General features: G+C 40.4%; 2 protein-coding genes across 6 annotated transcripts in view; both read right to left on the minus strand.

Moving 5' to 3' along the window:
• Positions 1-24597, minus strand: part of LOC121718035 (NACHT, LRR and PYD domains-containing protein 12-like) — a 1225568-nt gene that overhangs the window by 9766 nt on the left and 1191205 nt on the right. The window contains exons 1-6 of one of the 5 annotated variants that reach the window (XM_042102789.1): positions 10161-10298; positions 3463-3596; positions 1499-1612; positions 1156-1269; positions 891-1004; positions 541-654 (exon numbers count right to left, since the gene is read on the minus strand). The exons of 1 other annotated variant lie outside the window; for it this stretch is intronic. In XM_042102789.1, the coding sequence (XP_041958723.1) occupies positions 541-654; positions 891-1004; positions 1156-1269; positions 1499-1612; positions 3463-3560 (554 nt within the window). In that variant the 5' untranslated portion in view covers positions 3561-3596; positions 10161-10298. Of the gene's footprint in view, positions 1-540; positions 655-890; positions 1005-1155; positions 1270-1498; positions 1613-3462; positions 3670-10160; positions 10299-24597 lie in introns of those variants that run through there. 3 more of the 5 variants (XM_042102788.1, XM_042102790.1, XM_042102791.1) reach the window with 3 other exon arrangements.
• On the minus strand, positions 20935-24532 carry pin1 (peptidylprolyl cis/trans isomerase, NIMA-interacting 1). The gene is made up of 4 exons (XM_042102961.1): positions 24371-24532; positions 23083-23280; positions 21928-22038; positions 20935-21358 (listed from the first exon to the last, which is right to left on the minus strand). Exons 1-4 carry the CDS (start codon positions 24426-24428, stop codon positions 21249-21251), a joined length of 477 nt encoding a protein of 158 aa, XP_041958895.1. The 5' UTR covers positions 24429-24532; the 3' UTR covers positions 20935-21248.

Genomic DNA, 24597 nt, shown 5'->3' on the forward strand with positions numbered 1-24597 from the left:
GGTGTTATACAATAAACATCTCATAATGGGTAAAAGCAAAGAGTTCTCCCAAGACTGTCACAATCTTATTGTTGCAAAAGATCAATGGAACTGGTTACAGATGTATTTCAAAACTTCAGAATCTTCCAGTAAGCACCATTAGGGCCATTATCTGCAAGTGGAAGCAACATCACTCCATCATCAACCGGCCATGCACAGGAGCTCCTCGCAAGAATTTTGATCAGGGAGTCAGAAGGATAGCCAGAACAGTAGCCCAAGAGCCAAGGACCACTCGAAGAAAGCTCCAGAAAAGACTCAGAGGCAGCATGTACAATCGTTACAGAGAAAATCAATACACTCCATCTCCATCCTCAATCCACTTAAAACCCATTGATCCCCCAGCACCTCCACACACACACACACACACACACACACACAAACACACACACACACACGCATATGCACGCACACACACACACACACACACACACACGCACACGCACACGCACACACACAGAGAGTAGACGTGAGGATATCTGGGGGGAAAAGCTGATAACTCACTTCATATCTGTTTGGGGCGGTCCACTGTTGAGTTTAGGAGGCTGATCCATAGACCAGTCACTCTTCATGGATACACAGCTGGGCACTGGAGACACTGGTCTGTGTGTCTGTGGTCTGGAGAGAACAAAATTGATTTGGCAAGTTATCTTCACAATAGTGTTTCAAGAAGAAATGTCTATCTCTGTCTTGTTCCTTTCTAACACTTGTAGATTTTTCTCTCTCTCTCTCGCTCTCTCTGTCTCTCTCACACACACACACGGATGTGCACACACACACACACACACACACACACACACACACACACACAGAGTAGACGTGAGGATATCTGGGGGGAAAAGCTGATAACTCACTTCATATCTGTTTGGGGCGGTCCACTGTTGAGTTTAGGAGGCTGATCCATAGACCAGTCACTCTTCATGGATACACAGCTGGGCACTGGAGACACTGGTCTATGTGTCTGTGGTCTGGAGAGAACAAAATTGATTCTCTCTCTCTCTCTCTCTCTCAGATCAGACACACACACACACACACACACACACACACACACACACACACCTACAGCTGGCACATAACAGTAGACGTGAGGATATCTGGGGGAAAAAGCTGATGACTCACTTCATATCTGTTTGGGGCGGTCCACTGCTGAGTTTGGGAGGCTGATCCATAGACCAGTCACTCTTCATGGATACACAGCTGGGCACTGGAGACACTGGTCTATGTGTCTGTGGTCTGAAGAGAACAAAATTGATTTGGCAAGTTATCTTCACAATAGTGTTTCAAGAAGAAATGTCTATCTCTGTCTTGTTCTTTCTAACACTTGTTGATTTCTCTCTCTCTCTCAGATCAGACACACAGACACAGACACAGACACAGACACAGACACACACACACACACACCTACAGCTGGCATATAACCGTACACATGAGGATATCTGGGGGGAAAAAGCTGATGACTCACTTCATATCTGTTTGGGGCGGTCCACTGCTGAGTTTGGGAGGCTGATCCATAGACCAGTCACTCTTCATGGACACACAGCTGGGCACTGGAGACACTGGTCTATGTGTCTGTGGTCTGGAGAGAACAAAATTGATTTGGCAAGTTATCTAAACGTGAATTCTAAACCTGCAAGAAGAGGAAATAATAGATTTATTTAGAATGTAGTAGTCTTACATCTTTACTTCCTGTGTTTTGTTTGCTTTGTTGACCATGTGCTCATCTCTAATACCATGTGTTTATGTGTAAACCTGGTCATTCATATTAACGAGAACGATATTTGTTTATCGTTATAGTTATCACTCTTGGTGTGAACGGCCCTTTACGTCTTAACTTCCTGTGTTTTGTTTGCTTTGTTGACCATGTGCTCGTCTCTACTACCATGTGTTTCATGGTGTTGCCCCTCACTGTGCCATGTGTTTCATGGCGTTGCCCCTCACTGTGCCATGTGTTTCATCTCGCTGTGTCATGTGTTTCATGGCGTTGCCCCTCACTGTGCCATGTGTTTCATGGCGTTGCCCCTCACTGTGCCATGTGTTTCATGGCGTTGCCCCTCACTGTGCCATGTGTTTCATCTCGCTGTGGCATGTGTTTCATGGCGTTGCCCCTCACTGTGCCATGTGTTTCATCTCGCTGTGTCATGTGTTTCATGGCGTTGCCCCTCACTGTGCCATGTGTTTCATCTCGCTGTGTCATGTGTTTCATGGCGTTGCCCCTCACTGTGCCATGTGTTTCATGGCGTTGCCCCTCACTGTGCCTTGTTATCTTAGTGGCGCTTCTGTATTTAAGGCCTCATGTTTCCTCAGGTCCTCGCTCTATCATCGTGTTAATGTCACTTCGCTGCAGCATACACGTGTGAACCTCATTGTTGTATGTCCGAGTGTCCAAGTTTCAATGAGACACTCTAAGAAGTGGAGTAGAGTACCAACATGTCGGTGTGGATTGGTGGTTGAGCAATTTCCTGCTCGGAGGATCAGCCAATCCACACAGATGACATCATTTGTGGCCGTTGGAAACTGCGACAGAGTGACAGAGAAAGACAGGACCCAGTTAGCCCCCTGCTCGGCCCCTGGAGGGTCTTCATTGTCGACCCAAGCTGCCCCAATGATTTGCCCAGCAGGGGGTCAGGATTTGGAGGGTTCAGCCAGTTAGCATCTTTAAAAATGACGTCCAACATGTGCTCACTTCTGGCTCCATTTTCACAGTCAAGCAAATCAGGTGCCACATTTCCGACAGCCACAAGTTATGTAATCTATGTGGATTGGCTGATCCTCTGAGGAGGAAATTGCTCAACCACTAATCCACACCGACGGCACGTTGTAGGCCTACTAGCTACTTGGCTACTTACTACTTTGGCTAAATTCCAATCCCAGTCTCTCCCTTTACGCACTTACACACTTTGATGCACATTCCCGCAAACTTTGTGAGGGCTTAGGGCTGTACCACTGGGTCGCACCCTTTCTGAGCCCTTTCCCCAAATCAGTATAACACTTTACTCAATGGAATCACCTACAATTCATAATGTTGTGACGTGAAACACGGGGTTACCCAAAGGGAGTCTGGAGGCTTGAAAAAACATCAGTAAACAACAGTAAAAAAATGCCATAAACATAAACGTTTATAGTATTTGTTTTTTTTCATAGTTTATTTTCATTAGGCTATTGATTGCATTGGCATTATTCATTTAACTATTGTATTGTTTTGGGTGTAAGTCACTTTGGACAAAAGCATCTGCCAAATCCCATTAACCATAGCCATAACCATAACAACTACTGCCTACTGTGCCTGTCTAAGTGCATTTTCCAGTATTGCGAGTGAAGATGTTTTGCTTTTGTGAGAAAACGTTGTTTTGTGTTTAGAGGCACCCATAGTAACACAGACAATATTTTAATAGTCTGTGTGTGTGTGTGTGTGTGTGTTAAACTCACCCAGCACTGAATGGCACTTGTCCTTTGCTGACCCACTGTCCATGACTATAAGATTCTTCATCCTTCAGGGACATGTGGCTGGACACAGTGTAATCCATCGGCCCTGGGATTGGGTATTCTGACCCTGAAAGGAACTATATGTGTTCGTGCACAGTTTGGGATTACTTCAAGAATCTCCATAAGAGTGTGGCTGCTCTGAGCGTTTGACAATGATCACCATCACTGGCTGCACAATTTTAAATTTTTTAATTATTCTATGTTGTCTTTTATGTCTTTTAACTATTTCAACTTTTTCTATTTTATGTACTGTACTTTTTAAACATTTCGAACTACTGCCCTTTTAAGCTTTTATGTACTATCTGCTCTTGTTTATGTAAAGTACATTAAATTACCCCTGTGTACGAAATGTGCTATTTATATAAAATTGCCTTGCCTTGAGGTACTTACTTTTTTGACAAATCAGAAGAAATGAAAGGGTAAACGTTTGCCCTTTTTGTTCTGTTTGCGAGGGTTAATGTTTGACCATTTCGTTTCAATAAATTGTTTGCAAACACAGGTAAACAGTCTGATGAGGTAATTCCATGTGGATATACCAGTTTACAATTACCACCATTAACTAACATACACATTTAAACTCCAACTGAGGTCCTGAGACTGTGTGAACAATAAAACATTTTACTTCTATAGAATATACCATCAGAGGTGATTGTTCACCTACAAAAGCCTTACTTTTCACCTTCAAACCCTTATTTAATAGCCATATTTATTCTGCTAAGGTATTGCTAATACTGCACATATTTATATTACTATGAATTACTATGAGGGACCAACATTTAGGCAATAAATAGTAGCTTTATTGCAAACTGCTTTTCAGTCTAGAGAACGTTTACAGTATCAAAATTATTTCAATATGTTACATAAAGATGATACTTTTCGGGTCCTCTCGCGCGAGAGAGCGAGTGGTTCCAACTGGCTTGTGTTGATGATAATTGATGATCCAACGAGCAGGGGCGCCTTAATACCACCTGAGGCCCCTGGGCTACATGTCTTTAAGTCCCTTCAGGGCGCGTCGGGGTCCGGTTCGCCCTGTTGGGACTTATTTTCCCCATAATGACCGGCGTTCTATACATTATCCCTTACATAGCAATCATGCTTATCATTAATATTTTGTTATGTGGCGCAAACAATGTTAAGAGTATGTGGACTAGCCATAGGCTATTTGAATGGAGCTGGTAAAAAGGAGATCATTATGAGAACACGTGGACAGACACAATGGGCTCAATTTACATTACATAATATTATTAAAGTGTTTTATTTTTACCTTTATGGTTACTCATTAATGTTGTGATTTATGTTGAATTTAATATGCCATTTAAGAGGCTTTAGTATGAGGGAGAACTTATACTTCGCGAGTAGTTTAACTGAGAAGAATGGTTTAATTTGGACGCACTTTCTTTCTTGCCTTGCGTCACTTTCTCCACTGCGTAAAAACAGGCCATAGGCCAGTGTGTAAGCTATAATTGGTGGCTCGCATAGCTTTGGTGAGATTTCGCCAAATTTGGTTTTACTCATTTGGAGTAGGCCTAAACTGGTTTTATTTGGAGTAGGCCTAAACTGCCAAAGGCCATCATCTCTGGCCCCAGCTTGATAAAAACAAAAGTAGGCTCTGATTTTATGGAGCTAAATTTGTCTCAATAATATTTGTATGCGCAGAGGGGGATCCACAAATATTTCTTGATTTGCATGTGTGTTTTGATATCTACAAATAAAAAAAATCATATTTGTAACTCGTATATTGATTTTTACAAATAGATGTGCATTTGTAAATAAAATGCCATTTGTAAAACCGAAAATTTCATTTGTGAAATGTGATTCTGCATTTGTGGATCACCAGCACACGCATTCTTCGCTTTCCAAAGTTACGTGTTTTTGAGACGTTCTTCACATGAAAGTCACACAAATCCACACGTAAATAGGCCTACTTTAATTCACCGGCACACAGAAATCGCAATCCAGTAGATGGCGACATCCACAAATATTTCTTGACTTGCATTCGTGTTTTGACATCCACAAATAAAAAAATCATATTTGCAACTTGTAAATTGGTTTTCACAATTGTAGATGTGTATTTGTAAATGAAATGGCATTTGTAAAACTAAAAATTGCCTTTGTGGATCACCAGCACACACAGTTTTCGTTTTCGCATTTGTGGATCACGTATTTTTGAGACAAACTTTGCGCAGAGAAGCCATTTACAAATACACATATACAATTGTGAAAACCAATTTACAAGTTACAAATATGATTTTTTTATTTGTGGATGTCAAAACACGAATGCAAGTCAAGAAATATTTGTGGATGTCACCATCTACTGGATTGCGATTTCTGTGTGCCGGTGAATTAAAGTAGGCCTATTTACGTGTGGATTTGTGTGACTTTCATGTGAAGAACGTCTCAAAAACACGTAACTTTGGAAAGCGAAGAATGCGTGTGCTGGTGATCCACAAATGCAGAATCACATTTCACAAATGAAATTTTCTGTTTTACAAATGGCATTTTATTTACAAATGCACATCTATATTTGTAAAAATCAATATACAAGTTACAGATATGATTTTTTTATTTGTAGATATCAAAACACACATGAAAATCAAGAAACATTTGTGGATCCCCCTCTGCGGATATACAAATATTATTGAGACAAATTTAGCTCCATATGATTTAGCCTAGTCTACTGTATGACTTCAACTAAGTTTCGTTCTGCTTATAGTATCTCACTGCCACTGCAACGCCTTTGAATGCAATCCGCTGCCCTGTTTACAAATGCTACAACGGACTTAAACTGCTACCTTGTGGCAATAAGTTGTAATACATTTCACGCAGCTGCATGAATCACGGAAAGCGCGAATCAAGTGGCCACTTCTAAATGGGACCCACTGTATGTGGTAACAGTTAATACATTTTTTCAAATGTGTTTCATAAACATTCAATATTGCACTACAAAAACGCAAACATCTGAATTATAATTCCCCCTTTTTGCAGTTCTGGTTAGATGCAAACTGCATTTCGTTGTCTTTTACTCTGAACACTGGCAATAAAGTTGAATCTAATCTAATCTAATGTAATATATTCAAGGAATCCCTAATTACACCTTAAATTAGAGAGGGGGCATTTGCCTATACCGTGTATGCCTAGGGCCAGCTCAGTGTGTATTGATACTGACTACTTTTGTTATCAGCTAAATCCAATCAGATCCAAAGATTTTAATAGAGAAGTACTGTATGCTTATCAGAGGTGTGAGAACCAGTTGAGCTTTAAAATGACAATGTCTGGGGTTTTCTTATTTAATATGTTAGTATATTATTGGTCAGTCATGGCTCTAGTCCAAAAATATATTGTTTTTATTATTATGCTTATTATTATTATTATTATTAGTAGTAGTATTAGTAGTAGTAGTAGTAGTAGTAGTAGTAAATCATTAATTATCATTATACCTGTTATTATATGTATTATTATTATTATCATACTTGTTATTATTATTATTTGTCAATCACCTTTCTTGTCCAGAAAAAACATTGTTGTACCTTTAGTGTGACTTTTGGTTTGGATAAAACTATAATTAATTACATTAAACACATTTGTACATAAAAGCTCAGGCTAACTAGCATTAATCATGCAAACATGCAATCTGAACTTTTGAACTGATACAGAACATCATAACAGAGATCATAATAGGTCAGATAAGTAATTAAGTGTAAGGATGCCAGGAGAAGATACCAACCATGAACAAACCTTGAAATGTAACTAGGGTATTTGTAAGGAAATAGTCAAGCTATGTAAGCGGTAACTTTAAAGCATAAGTCCTCTGTTTTTTTTGTAAAAGCCTTAACAAACTCATCCATATCTATGGATTTTGTTATTGACTTTTCATGAGCCAAAATCACCAAATTCTTTTTTCTATTATGTAGCATGGTGCGACGGAAGGGAGTCAGAACATGTGACGGAGTGGAGAAGGAACTCTCACATGCAACCGAGGATACACCCATCACCAGTGCAGTTACATACATTGCATGAAGAGTAGGAAACGCTTCCTTATACAACTGTACATGTTGGCAAACAGTTGAAAGGTTCACACTGTCGGAAGAGAATTTCTTTCGCAACATGGCCTTTGCTAGTGGAATTTCATGTTGCAGGCAAAAATGTGATATATGGCAATATATGTAAATCACATATATAATGTAGCCTATATGTCACTGTATACCTCACACATATAAGTCACATATATACACATACATGTCAAATGTATTTAAAAATATAGCAAAATTGGCCGTTTTTATATATGTCACATATATTTTCCCAGATATACAAATATATTACAAAATATATGTCAGTTGCATATATGTTAATATATGTAAGGGATAATGGACGACGACACGGTGGTCTGTTCACAGAAGTTAATGCACGGTCGAGGTTGTAAAACGGCCCCGACGCGAAGCGGAGGGCCGTTTAAACCTCGTAGTGCATTAACTTCTGTGAACAGACCACCGTGTCGTCCATTGTCCCGCTTATTCTACTGTTGCCACTTGCGTTGTGTTCATTTCCTGTTACAATTTAAACGTTTTAATCGCTAACACTGTCTTGTTTGTAGAACTAATTTCTTCCGACACATATCAACTAATTTCTCAACTCACAGGACAAACTGCCGTTACTAGTTCTAAATGGATGGTTGCTACGGCCAAAGGCCAGTCGTTAGTTCTATCTCTCCCGTTGTCAAGCGGGCGTATCCCAAGATTCTGATGAACTTTAGCTTTGAAACATCGCTATTTTACTTAGCCTGCTGTTATCCATCTAGCTAAAAGCCACCGCCGTCATATGCTACAATGTTGCAATGTTCTGAACGTCTGCATTTTACAGCTCGGATGCAACGTGACAGTTCATTTAAACTTCACAATGAGTTTGGCGAATTAATATACAAGTGTGATACGGCCAAAAAATGGATCTACTTCATAAGTGTGCAGATAACATACGGTTAAATTACGTAGGACAATGGGAAATTCAACCAAGCAGTGGAATAAGATAAGTTATGTATTTGTACGCATACTAGGGATACCAATATATTGCAAATATATGTCTATGGACATATATTTGCACTCATATTAGGTAAATATATTGCAAAATATATGTAATGTATTCGGCGGGGGCGAATTAGAAAACTGTGATTGGCAGATTTAATAGCTGTCAAATAAAATTGACCAATTAGGTGGGGCAGAAGAAATATTTGGAGGGGCATTGCCCCTCCCAGCCCTATTCTAGATCCTGCCAAGTACAAGTAAAAGTACAACAGTCAGATGTCTACTTAAGTAAAAGTACTGAAGTACTTCTTTTTAAAAGTACTTGAGTATCAAGAGTACAAGAGTAGCCTATATTTTCTAAATATTGCATTACTACTGCCACAGTGCTTACATTTATGTACAGAAACGTCCTACATGGAGTTATGAAAAATGTTAATGTTAATACCTCTTGGAGAATGTAAAAGGAATTGGAAGTAATTTTCATCTTTTTACCATGTTGCCAGGGATGGGCAGTATTTGTAATACATGTATTTAAAATATGTATTTCAAATACAAAATACTATTTTGTAATTGAAACACTTGAAGCGAAAACTATCATTAACTTGTTCAGAAAATTGAAATAGTCTGGCGAGGTGGGGCCACAGGTTGGCACATTCCCGGGATGGACCTGCTGCGTCTTCATCCATTGTTTCGTCCATGGTTTCGTCTCTTATCTAAATCTGACCATGGAGTTGACTTTGGCGGAAAGCTGAAGGTGATTGCTGATAGGCTGTCCCAATCAGTGGCGCCTGCACAATCCAATCACGTTTGAGAGGGAAACAACAATTTGAGGGTTTCTGAGATTTTTCTTTTTTCCTTTTTTTTAGAAGTAGTAACGGGTACTCACGGTTATGGATAGAAATGTAGTGGAGTAAAGAGTACAATATTTGCCTCTCAAATGTACTTGAGTAAAGTCATGAGTACTCCCCAAAAATGATACTCGAGTAAAGTACAGATCCCTCAAAATTGTACTCAAGTACTGTACTCAAGTAAATGTACTGCGTTACTGTCCGGCTCTGTATACCATTACTTTCAAACACATGCATACAAACTGCATTGTTGTTCATCAGACACAGATGGATTTGAACTATTCATAGAGAACTGCAACCCTGAGAGTTGCACACCACTTCATACATGAACCAGAATATATGCAGCCAGTGTCACTCTCTATGTTGTTGGTCTCACAGGTTTGAACTAAGAGCAGTGGTGTAGTCCATGTGATACAAAGGACTACGCAGTATACCCACCTAAAAAAAAGCATCAGTATACCCACTTAAAATAGGCAAGGGTACATATTAACATTTGGGGTTGATCATAGCATACCCAACTACAGCTACTGTAACTAGACTACACCACTGCACCACAGGTGAGGGCAAACTGATAGATATCTGACTTCCCCAGGTGCTTTAGAGAGATTGATGTTTTCAAAATGTCTCTCAGTTATCAAAGTGTGTATTCTAAGGGATCACTTTGTTTTACACATTTCACATGAACTACACAGCAACACATGAAACTGGAGCCCATTACGGCCTATAATACGTGGCTCATCTGCAGAATTGGAATGATTTGAAGTGAACGCCTCCTTACCTGTTCAGTACGCAGTCTTGTCCCCCTTTCCCCACTCTCACATATTTCACAAGGCAGGAGGTTCTCTGAAGCTCTCAAGTGGTTCTTTTCTTTAAGATGGCGCGAGACTCAGTGAAACTCAACAAGCAGGATGTCTGAATGAGGAAATTCTGTTAATGATCAAGCAGCTCATGAATCACTGCAGAGGTCAAAGGTCATCTCCTCACCTGTTTTATAACTCACTGTCTTATAGCACACCAACAGAATCTAGTTTTGTGCACAAGAATTGTGAAGTTTTATATTACAGTTATATGTCTACATGAAAAAACAGTTCACCATGAAATAGCATTGGGTCCTTGTGTGGCCTTACTCCATGTTTTTCCACTGCTCACAGAACCAAACACATTGAGACAGTATTGGGAGTGTGTTGTAGCCTATGTCAGATTCTATGTCCTAAGGCGGAGCCAAAAGCTGCTGAAAGACCTTTAGCACTTCTTCAGAAAGGGTGTGGACAAGCTGTCACATTTTCTCTGTGACATCATAAATAAATAAATAAATAAATAAATAAATAAATAAATAAATAAAGAATCCTTCCCCAATTTAAACAGCAGTAGTGCTGTCAGTCAATAAGCTCCACTAGTAGTGTTATCAGTCAGTACTGTAATCATAGTCAGTTCCAGGGAAGTGCACAGGGGGGTTGCTCAGGTTGCCCGGGCAACTGCCCATATGCCCTTCTTGACTAATGTTGCCCTTCCAATGGGGAAAATAAATAATGGATGCAGAATAAACAATAAACAATGGATGCAGAATTTCACGTAGGCCTAGATAGAAAAAAAATCACAAAGCCTTATTCACTTCCATTCGGGCACCAAAAGTGAAAGTCAGTAGGGGAAGGGCAAACTCTGTTTACGTGTTGTGTTGCAACGGTTTGCAGCGCTGCACGCGACCGGCACCTGAGCTGAGCCTGCATAAGCGGCCCTAGAAGGAGATTGTCGCGGTTGTCATATGAGACGACTCAACGTTGTCGGAAAAGGTGAGTTTGTGATGTATAACAAACGAACGATCATCGTCATCAAGTTTTATGAAATGAATGAAAATCTTCATAAATCCAGGCTGAGTTTGCCACGTTTAGCCTAAATAATCAGACAGATAGCTTGCAGAGAAGCAGCCCATTATCACATAGCCTATAGGTTACTATTTTTTTGGTAGGCATTAGACAAACTAATCTATGTCTGCTGATAGTTAATTTCTCACATTTCGTTTTAGCAAGAAGAATGAATGATGGAAGTAATGCATCACATTCATTATTTTATTCAAATGCCTAAATCCTATCACTAGTATTTTGGGTATTGTTTGAAGCCAAGATGCCCACTGAAAAGAGGCAGATTCAGGAGAGGGAGAGACAATTCAGGGAGGCAGCAATCACTGCAGGGTTGGCTGCGAAAAAAGCCAACCAGCAGGTGAGACAGAGACTTTGCACTGTGATAAAGATGACATGTCATTGTGTAGACCAACTGATTAATTAATCAGACTCGTATTTTAACCTATGGCAATGTTTCATAATTACATTACATTTAAGGCGAGGAGCAGTCACAAGCCTCCAGACTATGTGAGGAAAATGTGGACCAGTAGGAGGCACAGGACAGGAAGGCCTAAGTGATGATCACCAAATATGAGATGAGAGGACCATGCTAGAAAGTACAGGATTAAAGAGCTGCATGTTAAATAATTGTAATCTAAAAACATAGGCTATTTTAGAGGTCATTTCAAAGATCTTGCCTGAGCAGAACATAAATACCACTAAGGGCATTACAATAATGATAAGTTAAGGTGATTGAGTGCTGTATTTCAGTGTTTTACTTCTTTGTGTATATATTTTAAAAAAGACACTGTTATTCTCAGTCCTGCATATAGCCTGTGATTTTTTTTTTTTTTTTTTTTTTTTTTTTTTTGGGGGGGTGCCCTTTTTTCAGGCCAGAGCAATCTGCCCCTCAAAATTCCTGTGCACGTCCCTGTAAGGAATGAAGTAATACATAAATCCTGAATTAATTCATGAATAAATTCATGATGATTCATGTACAATTGCCTTTGTGTGGGTGTAGTGTAGTAGTCTATAACAACATGAGGTCCTACGGTTACATGCAGCTATTCCGACATGCCGCTACTTAGACATTGGCGTCTAATTGTCGAAGTGGCGGCATTAACATTAATTTTCAGCGTGCCACTACTGCGACAATTTTTTTTTCCATTGTCGGAGTAGCGACACTTAACTTTTTTTCAAACGCCCTGCCATTCCGACACAAGGTCATTAACAGGATTTTTTACTTTTGCGAAGTAGGCCTAGGGTGGGCCTTTATTTTTTTATTCCAATATGGGCAGTATAGCCTAGGCCTACAGTAGGCTAATCCCAACTTTAAACAACACACGATTTCATCACAGCTCAGATGATTCATGGCAAAAACAATAAAAAAGGCTATGGGGCAACAGGATTGGATTCTATAATAGCCTACGCACAATAACTTCAACCGAAAGGTTAGTCGCGTCTCAAGGAGTCCAGTGTACCTCACACACAGCTCCTTTGAACAGTGTATTTTACGTGTTTAAGAGCTAAAAAAGTTGATTAGAGAGTCACATTTGAAATATCGGGTAGCCTAAATTATAGCCTATAGCGCGTGCATCTCAGAGGAAGAGATTTTGGAGAGAGAGAGAGGATTTAATAGGTGATGATTATTTGTGTCTGGTGGTAATTAGACTTGAGTATGGATACCTTCGAATACGAAAAAAGATAAGACAACTAATTTAATGTGACCCTACAAGGCGAAACCATGTCGTTTTGGTAACATTTACAAAATTAAGTTATTGTAGGCTACTCACACGAACGGCCATAAACTAAGCTTTCCAACAATATGTATATCGATGGTATTGCAAATAGTATTGGGTGGATAGTCGCCGACCCTCATTAGATGTGGATATCTGGAGTTAAGGATAGCCTTCAAGAAACAAGGTTATCTGTGAGATACAAAACACACCCAATTCACGCTTGGACTTTTCGATTATGTTTCTAAATGTTGGGACTGATGGACACTGAACTCTGGGGGTTATTTTAACGTTCGTTGTGAAGTGGTTTACTGTAAAAGGAGCGTCGGATATCCCGCCTGTCTTTGCACAATTATAGGGCTGATAATGCATGCGCTAGCCTAGAGTCGAGAGAAAGAAGACTAAATAAATATGCAGACATGTTATGTGCAATTCAACAACTGCACGCATGACATATAAAAGATATATTCCTAGCCTACATTATTGTGTAGTAAATTGAGTTTATCCAACCTGCTGGCAAGCCAACATGCGTTGCACATGGCTTTATCATTGTCCTCTAAAATGCAATATAAGCAACTTGAATATATCGCACATCCAGTTTGAACACCTTGATGGACACTGAACTCTGGGGGTTATTTGAACGTTCACTGAAGTGGCTTAGGTGCATTAGGCTACTTGAGCGTAAGAATTCCACCCGTCTTTGCGCAATTGGCCATTGATTGACGGCCGTTAATTATAGGTGGCCTGCACGCACAGAATTTTTTTGATGCATGGAGTTTCCGAACGTTTTCCCCTGAGAGCTAGAGAATAAATAAAATGAGGAGAGCTACCTGTGTTTTACATAATGTGTAACATTTATTTACATGGCCAGTTCAAAATCACCTGAGGTTTTGACTGAAATGTGTGCCGATATCAATTATTGGGAAAAAACATTGTTTGGAGTGGATGGCGGGTGGATTGTTGATGTAGCTGCAGGTGCAGATGACATGACTACAACTCATCCATGCATCTAGGATGTTGGAATTTGATAGGATACAGGAACTGCAGAGATAAATTGAAAATGAGGATTGGTAATGTCGTACTAAAAAAATCGGAGTATAGGGGCATGTCTAAATAGAGGCATGTCGTAATAACGGTATGTCGTAATAGAGGGTTGTCGTAATAAAGGGATGTCGTAATAAAGAGTGAACCCCAGGTCCTACATTCTGTTATCTACAGAATCAGATGGAATTTAACAGCAGTGTTTGATCACATGACGAGTCCTTTATTATCCTCATAATCTGCCATCGTGTTCTCATCCAGATGGTTGATGCCACCGTTCTGGCTCTAATTTGATCTCTGACTAATCAAGAGTCTGACCCATGCTTGCCCAATGAGGACCGACACTAACCTACACTAGGCCAATCCAGATCGCATCCAAGCTTGACTCATCTAGCATGCATCACTTTAATCCAGCGCTGTAAGCGGCTACCTGAAGAGGAGCGCACACAATGACTGAAGGTCAACAAGCAGGCAGAGTTGGGGACAGTGTTTATGGGACCCCTATAGTTGGACACTGCGCTTAAAGGTGTGATTTGTAGGATTGTTACCGAACGTTCTGTAGGCCAAAATCAAAACACTGGTGAACGTTCTCAAGACTACCAGACTCGAGCCTCTTCTGGGTTGCCAGATGTAATGAAGACCAGAGGCGGACAGAGTACACAGCTTCATTACTTGAGTAAAAGTAAAGATACCCTTTGCTAAATTGTACTCAAGTACAAGTAAAAGTATAACAGTCAGATGTCTACTTAGGGTAGGGTGGGGGAAAACGCCCCCCTTAAGGAATATGTGATATTACTGTGTAACAAAAAGCTAAATATGTGTAGATTTGCTATCCTAGTTTTGAGTGACAATGTCATGAATTATAAACCAAATATGAAAATTGTCCAGAGTTAACAGTTAATTAGTATTTTAACAACAAAAAAATTGTGCAAAAGGGGCGTTTTGCCCCAGCGGTGGGGTAAAACGCCCCCCAAGGGTGGGGTAAAATGCCCTCACCCTGTCAAAGCAATGCCCCTCATGCATTAATAGAAAAACCAAAAGTAAACAACTAAAGTAAACAAAATCTATTGTGGAGCAATAAAATATAATTAATACATTGATTGCAAGCTACTATATTTCATCAATATATTGACAATAGCCAACTTTGCTTTAATGACTGCTGAAAATTAGAACACCATTTTTCTTTTGTTTTCTTGAAGTACAGAGCATGCATCCATTTTATGGTGGGTACTTGTACATCACCATTGTCAACATAGTGCATAGAAATTATAACAACAACATTTTACTTAATTTAGTGATTAGTTTGTGAAATATAGGAGGGGGGGGGCGTTTTCCCCCACTCTACCCTACTGAAGTACTTGTTTTTAAAAGTACTTGAGTATCAAGAGTACAAGAGTAGCCTACATTTTCTAAATATTGCATTACTACTGCCACAGTGCTTACATTTATGTACAGAAACGTCCTACATGGAGTTATGAAAAATGTTAATGTTCTTGGAGAATGTAAAAGGAATTGTAAGTAAAATCAAGTCATTTTCATCTTTTTACCATGTTGCCAGGGATGGGCAGTATTTGTAATACATGTATTTAAAATACCTATTTCAAATACAAAATACTATTTTGTAATTGAAACACTTGAAGCGAAAACTATCATTAACTTGTTCAGAAAATTGAAATAGTCTGGCGAGGTGGGGCCACAGGTTGGCACATTCCCGGATGGACCTGCTGCGTCTTCATCCATTGTTTCGTCCATGGTTTTGTCTCTTATCTAAATCTGACCATGGAGTTGACTTTGGCAGAAAGCTGAAGGTGATTGCTGATAGGCTGTCCCAATCAGTGGCGCCTGCAGGGCCGGAGTGGGGCCACTTTTCAGCCCGGGAGTTTCAGGTCCAACACCGGCCCACTTTTTTTAGTGGTGGTGGAAATTGGATAAATAAAACAACAGTTCCGCTCTTACTATCCTGTAGTTTAGAAATAAAGCATTAAATGTATCCCACAATTCCACTAAGAGGCATATTGAACTATTGTTTACATGTTTTTTTCTGCATGGTCAGCTACCATGTTGTTGTTTGGTGATTTACTCCTTTACTACACCCACTTCTGAGCAAACAAGGCATATAGGTTGATCATGTAGTCTACTGCCGTCATATACTGTTCTTTCTTACATTAAATAACTTTAATTCATATGGTTAACTCTATTATCCTTTCTACTTGTCTAGTTATAGCTAATTTCGGGCTCATCGTTTTCAGCGGGGGACTGGCTGATCTGCTGCTCAGAGGCTACTTTTGTTTTTAGGCCTAGGCTACTGCATACACAGATCAAGCTTGAGATTTGTTATCCATATTTGCATAATATTTGCAAAGTATATGAATCGCCATATTGGGGCCTGGGCGCCTGCACAATCCAATCACGTTTGAGAGGGAAACAACAATTTGAGGGTTTCCGAGATTTTTCTTTTTTTTTAGAAGTAGGCCTAGTAACTGGTACTCACGGTTATGGATAGAAATGTAGTGGAGTAAAGAGTACAATATTTGCCTCTCAAATGTACTTGAGTAAAGTCATGACTCATGAGTACTCCCCAAAAATGATACTCGATTAAAGTAGCCTATAGATCCCTCAAAATTGTACTCAAGTAGGCCTACTGTATCGGAACTCCCCATACCGCCGGTCCCGTATTTCCACCGTCTTGCGTGTGTGTCACTTAAAGGCCGTGTTGCAGGGTTCATTTTCCAACGAATTTGCACAATTTGCTTGTTGATAATAAACATTTAAACTGTTATCCATTGTATTTTATGTTGTTGGGTATCACAAAACGGAATATAATACGAAAAAGCAGGTACTATTTCACAGCTGAAGTGATTCTCCTTCCCCCCACAATGCATTGCATTACGTCACCTTGAGGAGACTACAGACCAAAGCCCACCTTGAGACCCTTGAGAGTAACGAGAGAGGAGTAAAGAGAGACGAGTAAGGGATTGTTCAGCAGTAGATAGCGCAGATTATAGATAAATAGATAGGCTATAGATAGCCTAGATATGTATATAGACAGGTAGATAGATTGCTAGATAGATCATGTCATGCTGGTCACAGGGGAGCTCCTCGACCAGCGGCCAAAATGCACTCGCTTCCCTGCAGCTCTCCACCAGTTTCCATCGGGACGGCACAGCCCACACAAGCACCTGCAAAACTGCGACTTGCCCATATTATCTCCCTCTTTGGTAAGCCGTACCCTGACGATGTCAATGACAATCAATCACGAGCAGTAGTTATCGAAAATATTCATGCTGAAGACACGACCAGCCTATAATCGGCGGTGGCTAGAAGCTAATAACTGGGGTGGCTCACAGGTGGGACTAAAAAGTTAGCCCAGCTAGCTATCATGACTAAGTTTGCCCGGTAGCCTACTTATCTGAACTAACGACATGATCACTATCACTAGATATAAAGAAAATGTTGACTTTCATTCGGTGCTGTTCACTGACATTAACAAAAAAATAAGCTTAATACATTGAACTGAATAGGTGCATTATGTAGCCTCATAACGAGGCCACAGAAAATTGCATTAAACTAAAATCGGAAGACATTGTTATCTTTGTTAGACCATAGGGTCGTTGTTATATAAATGCTGTAACGAAATTCTAAGTGTAAATATACAAGCTTAATGTTGAACGTGTAACCGCGACCGTTTCCCATAGGAATGAATGTAAAACATACCCTCCAAAACGAGACCTCCCGAAATTCAGAAAAATTACTAAATTGATATCAGGCACCGTTATTACCATTGGTAGATCATAGGGTAGCTGTGATATAAATGCTGTGACGAAATTCTAAGTATACAAACTTTATGTTGAAAGTGTAACCGCGACCGTTTCCCATAGGAATGAATGTAAAACATACCCTCCAAAACGAGACCTCCCGAAATTCAGACAAAATACTAAATTTATATCAGGCACCGTTATTACCATTGGTAGATCATAGGGTAGCTGTGATATAAATGCTGTGACGAAATTCGAAGTGTAAATATACAAACTTTATGTTGAGTATAGCGATGTCCATTGAAATGCATTGAAATGAATGAAGCGCAGATCAAGAGGGAGGGAAAGTAATCTCATCGCCATCTAGTGGTTGCGTTCCTAGAGTTTAGTAGCCTAGAAATCTAGACGCACCATAGCGGCGGCAAATTAGAGTTTAGCGGAGGGGATGGGATTTTTTTTTTAGAAAAAATATATCTCGGTGCACATTGGGATCTTAATTTAATGCCTTCCATATGTTAGGCATTGGGGTCACCTCTATTGCTTCAAGTGGTCATACCTTTATTTTTAGGATCAGCTGAATTGTTTTGAGTTTTTGTGGTAACATGGTGATAACAAACTACAGTTGCATGTGACGTCACAGGTTTGGGCGCTTAATCAAACATTGTTAAGGCGGAGCCTTATCTTTGGCTTAATCTCTAACTGATCAATACAGCAATTTGCTTAACTGGCTTACATATTTTTGTAATAACGGAAGGTGATGTAAACCGCGTGGTGATAACCTTTATGTCTGGATAACTGGTGTTGTGCTTCTACTCACATGAAGAGCTGGCAGTAAGTGTTAAGTGGCAATGCTAACCAGGCTAATAAACAAACCATGCTACCATGAGTAACGTCGAAGGGTAAAATATGGTCTGACATTTTCACAGTTAGAAGATTATTACTGTATAGACACTGAAAAATATTTTTGGTGGATAAGATCGCTGATTTGGCTTCACAGTATTTTAAAAAAAAAATAGGTCTATGGGACTTAAAGGGAAACTTGGCAGGATTTCCCCCTCTGCTGGAGAAATTGTGCATTATGCTATTTCAAACTGTGGGAAAAGGTAACGATAAAGCACATGAATTTGTTTACAAGCTAGTGAACTGTTAGCATAAGTTTGGCAGAACTATGTGGATGTTACAAGGTAAGAAACACGATTTAAAACTAGTTTCTTGTTTCTCACTTCTCTTTCCAGGACGGTAGTCTCAATGTAGCAAGGTTGGTTTTTCGCCTGAGGACGCTAGGCGCAGCGGGGAAAGTCACCATTTTCACCGGAACAGGTCATTTAACCATCCAAATGATTTCTAAACGGGTTTAGTACGTTGAAATAGTTGCCAAGTTCCCCTTTAACATTGGAGCTGCTCTTCGATAGGAACGCAACCACTTGGGGCGCTGGTTTTCACTTTCCCTCCCCAAAGTGACGTCATCAGCGAATTGCGTACAAAAAACCTGCTAATGCTAAAAACAACAAAAACTGCCATTTAACACCATTTGGAGACATTTTTAAAAATTATATACATATATTGAGTGCTTTATGTACCCATTAATCAACAGTGGTGGTTAACCTGCAACACAGGCTTTAATATCAAATTCTATACAAACCAAGACAGCAGACTCCTAAAGAAACGCAACCACCCACACCATAGGTGTATCTAAATTAGCTATGTACCAAAAATGTCATTTTACCGTGACTCAAAGAGCTGTAAACAGTGTTGTAAGGCTGCGTGTACACAACCGCTTGGAGCTCCAGTGGAATTTTAATTTCACGACGAGAATTCTAGGAGGACGCGGTAGCCCATTATCAATACGCTTTTCTAGAATTAATCGTTCAAAACATAAACGAAAATTCCAAGAGATTCCGCCCCATATCTCATTTTTTTTCATGGGTTTTACAGGTTAGAGTAATGTTGTCAAATAAGCCATTACTTCAATTCATCGTGTTTCCTTACTCTCTGACAACATGCACGTGCAAGTGAAACTTTCCCAAATAGTAATGGGCGATATAAACGATATGTGATATAAACGATATGAAATTGGCCCACAATAGAGATTTTAATTCTCGCGATATGCATGTTGATGATGCAATCTACCCGCAAAATGTAGAGCCACAAGCTGCAACCGGCTGCAACGCAACTTAAGTAAACATGGCTGAAAGCGAAAGGAGGAGCTGGTGAAAAAGACCAGTGCAACATCCATTATTTGGACATGGTTCGGATTTAAGCCGTCAGATGAGCAGCAGCAAACTATACCCTGTAGCGCAGAGGTAGGCAAACTACCAGCCACGCAATTTAATCAGGCATGCCAAGCATTTTATTTGGTCATCATAGGCTGCTCGCAATTTTCCTGCGATAGACGGCGTTGTGGTTATCCTTACGGCAAACTGCTTTTCAATCTTCTTAGAAAACGTTTACAATGTCAAAACAGCATGTTACATAGAGATGATGATACTCTTTGTAATCTCCATCGCAGCAGATATAACTTGAACGTTATGCTACTCCATTTAATTGTGAACGCGTTTGAGCACACACCAGAGGGAAATAAAGAGAGCGGCAGGTTCCAGCTGGCTTGTCATTGTTGATAATTACTATTTCCTTTTTTACAAGAAACTTAGCAAAGATCATTATGAGAACTAAAGTTTGACCACCCCTGCTGTAGTGTGGGGCAACAGTTCTGTGGAGTAATCTGTTCTACCACCTCAAAACGAAACATGTCACTGAATACCAGCATTGCCAAGCTTTTTCCTTTTAAAAGTCTCTGCAGCAAGTGTACTTAAAATCTTATTTAGCGCCAACATTATGTATTAACAGTTTTGCACAATACTTGTTCTCAAAACTACATTTCTTTCTTTCTTTTAAAAATTCAGCATTTTGGCTATCGCAATATGGATTTTAGGCCATATCGCCCATCCCTACTCCCAAACATGCATCTCGTCTGTGATTTGCTGGAAGTTTGTTGCCGTTTGTGGCCGTTTTTGGAGCCTAGGCTGTCCACGGAGACCGCGTTTTTTTTTTACAGTGTATCCGGGGCACAGGCAGCTAGTGGATGGTGAGGTGATGTTTGCTGTATGTGACAAAAAATGTTTTAGCTTAGAAACCGTGTTACATTGCTTATAGCACCTTTAACTGGAAGGTGTAGGCAAAACTTTGGAAAAAGTTTTTATTTGATTTGATGTGATGACATGAGCTAAGATCAGCTTTGGGACTCATAAGGCAAGAAGAAGGATGCGGAGGGACACAGCCTGGTCCACCATTGGAAACAGTCATGACAGATGGATTCTTCCTTTTTTTTTAAAGGGGAAGGACAATGCAGTGCATTCATTCATGTAGATCTGTATGTATATATATTTGTGTGTGTGTGTGTGTTAAATCCTTTTGTGGAGAGGTTAGAGGAGTTGGATTGTGCCTGGAGGAGACGGGGGGGAGGGGTTCCCCCAATTCCCACCCCACCAGTACGACCTCAACCAGTCCGCAGGATGATGTGAACTCCAGAATCAGTGAACACAGGACCGCTCATGTCCCCTACTTTCAGAGCGAACGAAGCGTCCTCAAACGGCTTCTGCATCTGACCTGGGGACCACAAACAAGAGTACCAACATCAGTGTGTGTGTGTGTGCGCGTATGTTTTCAGTATTCCCACAGTGTTGGACCCACAAACAAATGTCTGTGTGTGTATTCAGGTATATTTATATACAGTACATGTGTGTACAGGTATCTCTACACTGTATTTACAAACTTTACAAGTTGTTGTTGTGGATTTTGTGTGTTGAGCGCGTGTGGATTTTTGATTGAGGTTTGTACAATTTCAGCTGCATTTACGTATTTCACAATGAGCGAGCGAGCAAGTGTATGTGTGTGTCTTTGATACATCAACTAAAGTTTGTACTTCAATTGTCAGTCAGCAATAATGAAAAACATTATAATTCCCAGTATGTGAAAAATGCCCCAACAATAAATATTACAACCACAATATTTTAAGTGTTCACATGCATTATAATTTCTGGCTATTCACAAAATATTTTAACTCAGTGTGATATTTTAACTCAGTGATTGTCAATCCAAATAAAGATGTGTATGTGTATGTGTACGTGTGTGTGTTTGTATGTGTATGTATGTATGTGTGTGTGTTGTTGACGTACCTCGACCGAATAAGCCCAGATCTCCTCCATTTCGGGCAGAGCTGCAGTCACTGAACTGGGAGGCCAGGTTCTCAAACTTCTCCTCACCGGACTTGATCTTCTCGATGTACTCTGACACACATTAACAACACAAAGAGTCATTTCACACAGTGCAGACGCAAGGCCAGAGGAGTTTCACATGTCAAAGCAACATGAAACAAGTGAGAGTAGGGTGAAGGCTGGGCACAAGGCTGTTGCCTCTTGTCCAATCAGAAGTGAATGAATTGTTCAACCACACCCAGCTGTGGTATAATTAGTAACAACACATGTGATGCTCGCGGTTCGACAAGTAAAAACCAATAATGAAAAACAAACAAATGCCAAGAATGTTTGTGATGCCACAGCTTCAGTAAATGCATGTAAACAGCTAAGATATACTGACACTTTGTTTCAATCAATCTCATTCTCTTCCATTTGAATCTCCTTTAAAATCAGCCACTTGAGAGACTGCTATACAGCTTACACATGATCAACAGCCCCTCATGCTGTAGTAGTAGTATGATCATACCTACAGCACAGCTTCAGGGTCATAACTAACTGTTTAACAACAACGGCCTAACAACAACAAAAAATTGTATTTAGGCTAGCACTTTTCAAGATGCCCAAACTGCTTCACAGTGAAGGGGGAATCTCACTAACTACCACCATTGTGTAGCACCCACCAGGGTGATGCACGGCAGCCATTATGCCTCAGAACGCTCACCACACCGGCTTGAGAATGCTAGATCTTGAGCTTAGAATCTGCAGAGTTTGCTGGAGGAGATACTGAACAGACTTCAGGCCAAATGTTTATTATGCTTCCAATGTTTTGCTCAGTAGGACAAAAAGACTGGCTATTTCACTGGACTAAAAAGGCGGCAAAATTACTGCTGCCTTGATGAAGAAAAAATGAATGCTTAAATTTCATTCTGTTTTAGGTTCAAACTTATAGTGAAATGTCAAATGCGATGCTGCCACCCCCCAATCCTTGATCCTTTGAAATACCCTTGTAAAGTAGGCCATTCTCAATATCTGCTCTGAATGGGACCAAATGCTTTCACTTGCACCTGTCTGTCAGAGTACTATCTATTGCCCCGTTTAAAATAGCACATGCATATTATTTTCTCCACCACCTACTCTGAATGAGATCCAGGGCATCTTCCTTGCTCCGGGTGATGTTCTCCTCACGCCATGACGACGGCCGCCGTGACTGGTTGTGTTTCACCAGCAGGTGAGAGCAGCGCACTTTGTCGGGGTCCCCTCGCCCGTCGCCGGAGCCAACCGGCCGCTCCCATTGGCTGGCATTAGTGATGTGGTTGAAGTAGTACACCCTGCCTGTGGGAAAAAGACAGAAAAATGGAGGAGGAAAATCACAAGAAGTATAACAGGAAGAATATGACATGAATATGTTTAAAGCAAAATGGAACATTATGCAACATTTTGCCACTTTGAGTTATGCTTTTATGAGGCAACTAGTTTTTGGGGTCATCTTCAAATTCCTGCTGGTATGGTGTGTAGTCGTGTGTGTGTGTCATCCGCATCTAGGATATGCACTACTTCCGTGATAAAAGCTGCCGTTTGAGGTAGCTAGCTCAATAGTTTCAGACCAAAATTCTGTAATGCGCCGATACTGCTTCACACTAACAGATTGTTTACGGTGTGTGTGGCTGTCTACTGGATATTATAACCCTATATAGCAAAACAAGTGGTTAATCAATGTATGCCTAACATACATCGCGATAGAGATGGCCGAGATTTGAAAGTGGTGCAGTGGACACCTCTCGGGATGCTTGAATGTAACGGAGCCGATGCAGATAACGTTAGAGTTAGCTGGGCCTGAATGAATGGACCCCAAGTGACTATTCGCGCCATAGGCATGAAGACAGGGATAAGTTTCGCAGCGCAAGTACTAACGTTACACATTTGTCAGGCCGTGTTATTTGCCCAGTGTAACACAAACTCTTCCCACGTCCAACCACTCATTAAATCATCACAGTCAAACAACACACTTGCACCATACGTGAAATGTTATGGGGGAAACCCACAGAAGTGGCTAGCTGATTTAGCTAACGTTAAGCCTACCCTGACCACAACGAGTGCTAGCTGGCTAGCGGCAGCTAGCATAACAATTCCAAACTTAAAAGTTAACATGCTTTAAAAAGCGTCTCGTGTAGAACAAATCTTAATGCGACTTGTTTTATCATAGAATAGCAGGAACATTTTCTTAAGCTAGCAACCTTTAGTGCTACGTTAAGTGCGCGGTCTATGCTACATGCAGACAGACCCGTGCCAATGCTGCAGTTAGCTAGTGTTAGCTATCATTAGTCATGAACGCAGACGTTGAATTCCTTGGATGACATAATGTTGAGCCGCAGCATCGGCGACGCTGACAGATAGCCAGCCCTAAATCCTGTAAATTACCTACCTGAACTGCGACTCATTCGCTTTTCCCATCCGGACGGTAATTTTTCATCGTCTGCCATTTTTGTCTGCTTTTATGTGTATGCAAGTCTGCTTTCCTTCCTTATCGTAGCAAACTGCACCCTTTCCCATGGATCATCATGTTATGGCATTTCTCCACCAACAGAGAGCGGTAAAGGCAGGTTCACCATACATCTGTTTTCTACAGGCTCTGGTTATTCAAGGTATTTG

The sequence above is a fragment of the Alosa sapidissima genome, chromosome 9 (assembly GCF_018492685.1).
Source record: "Alosa sapidissima isolate fAloSap1 chromosome 9, fAloSap1.pri, whole genome shotgun sequence".
NCBI classification, from domain to species: domain Eukaryota; kingdom Metazoa; phylum Chordata; class Actinopteri; order Clupeiformes; family Clupeidae; genus Alosa; species Alosa sapidissima.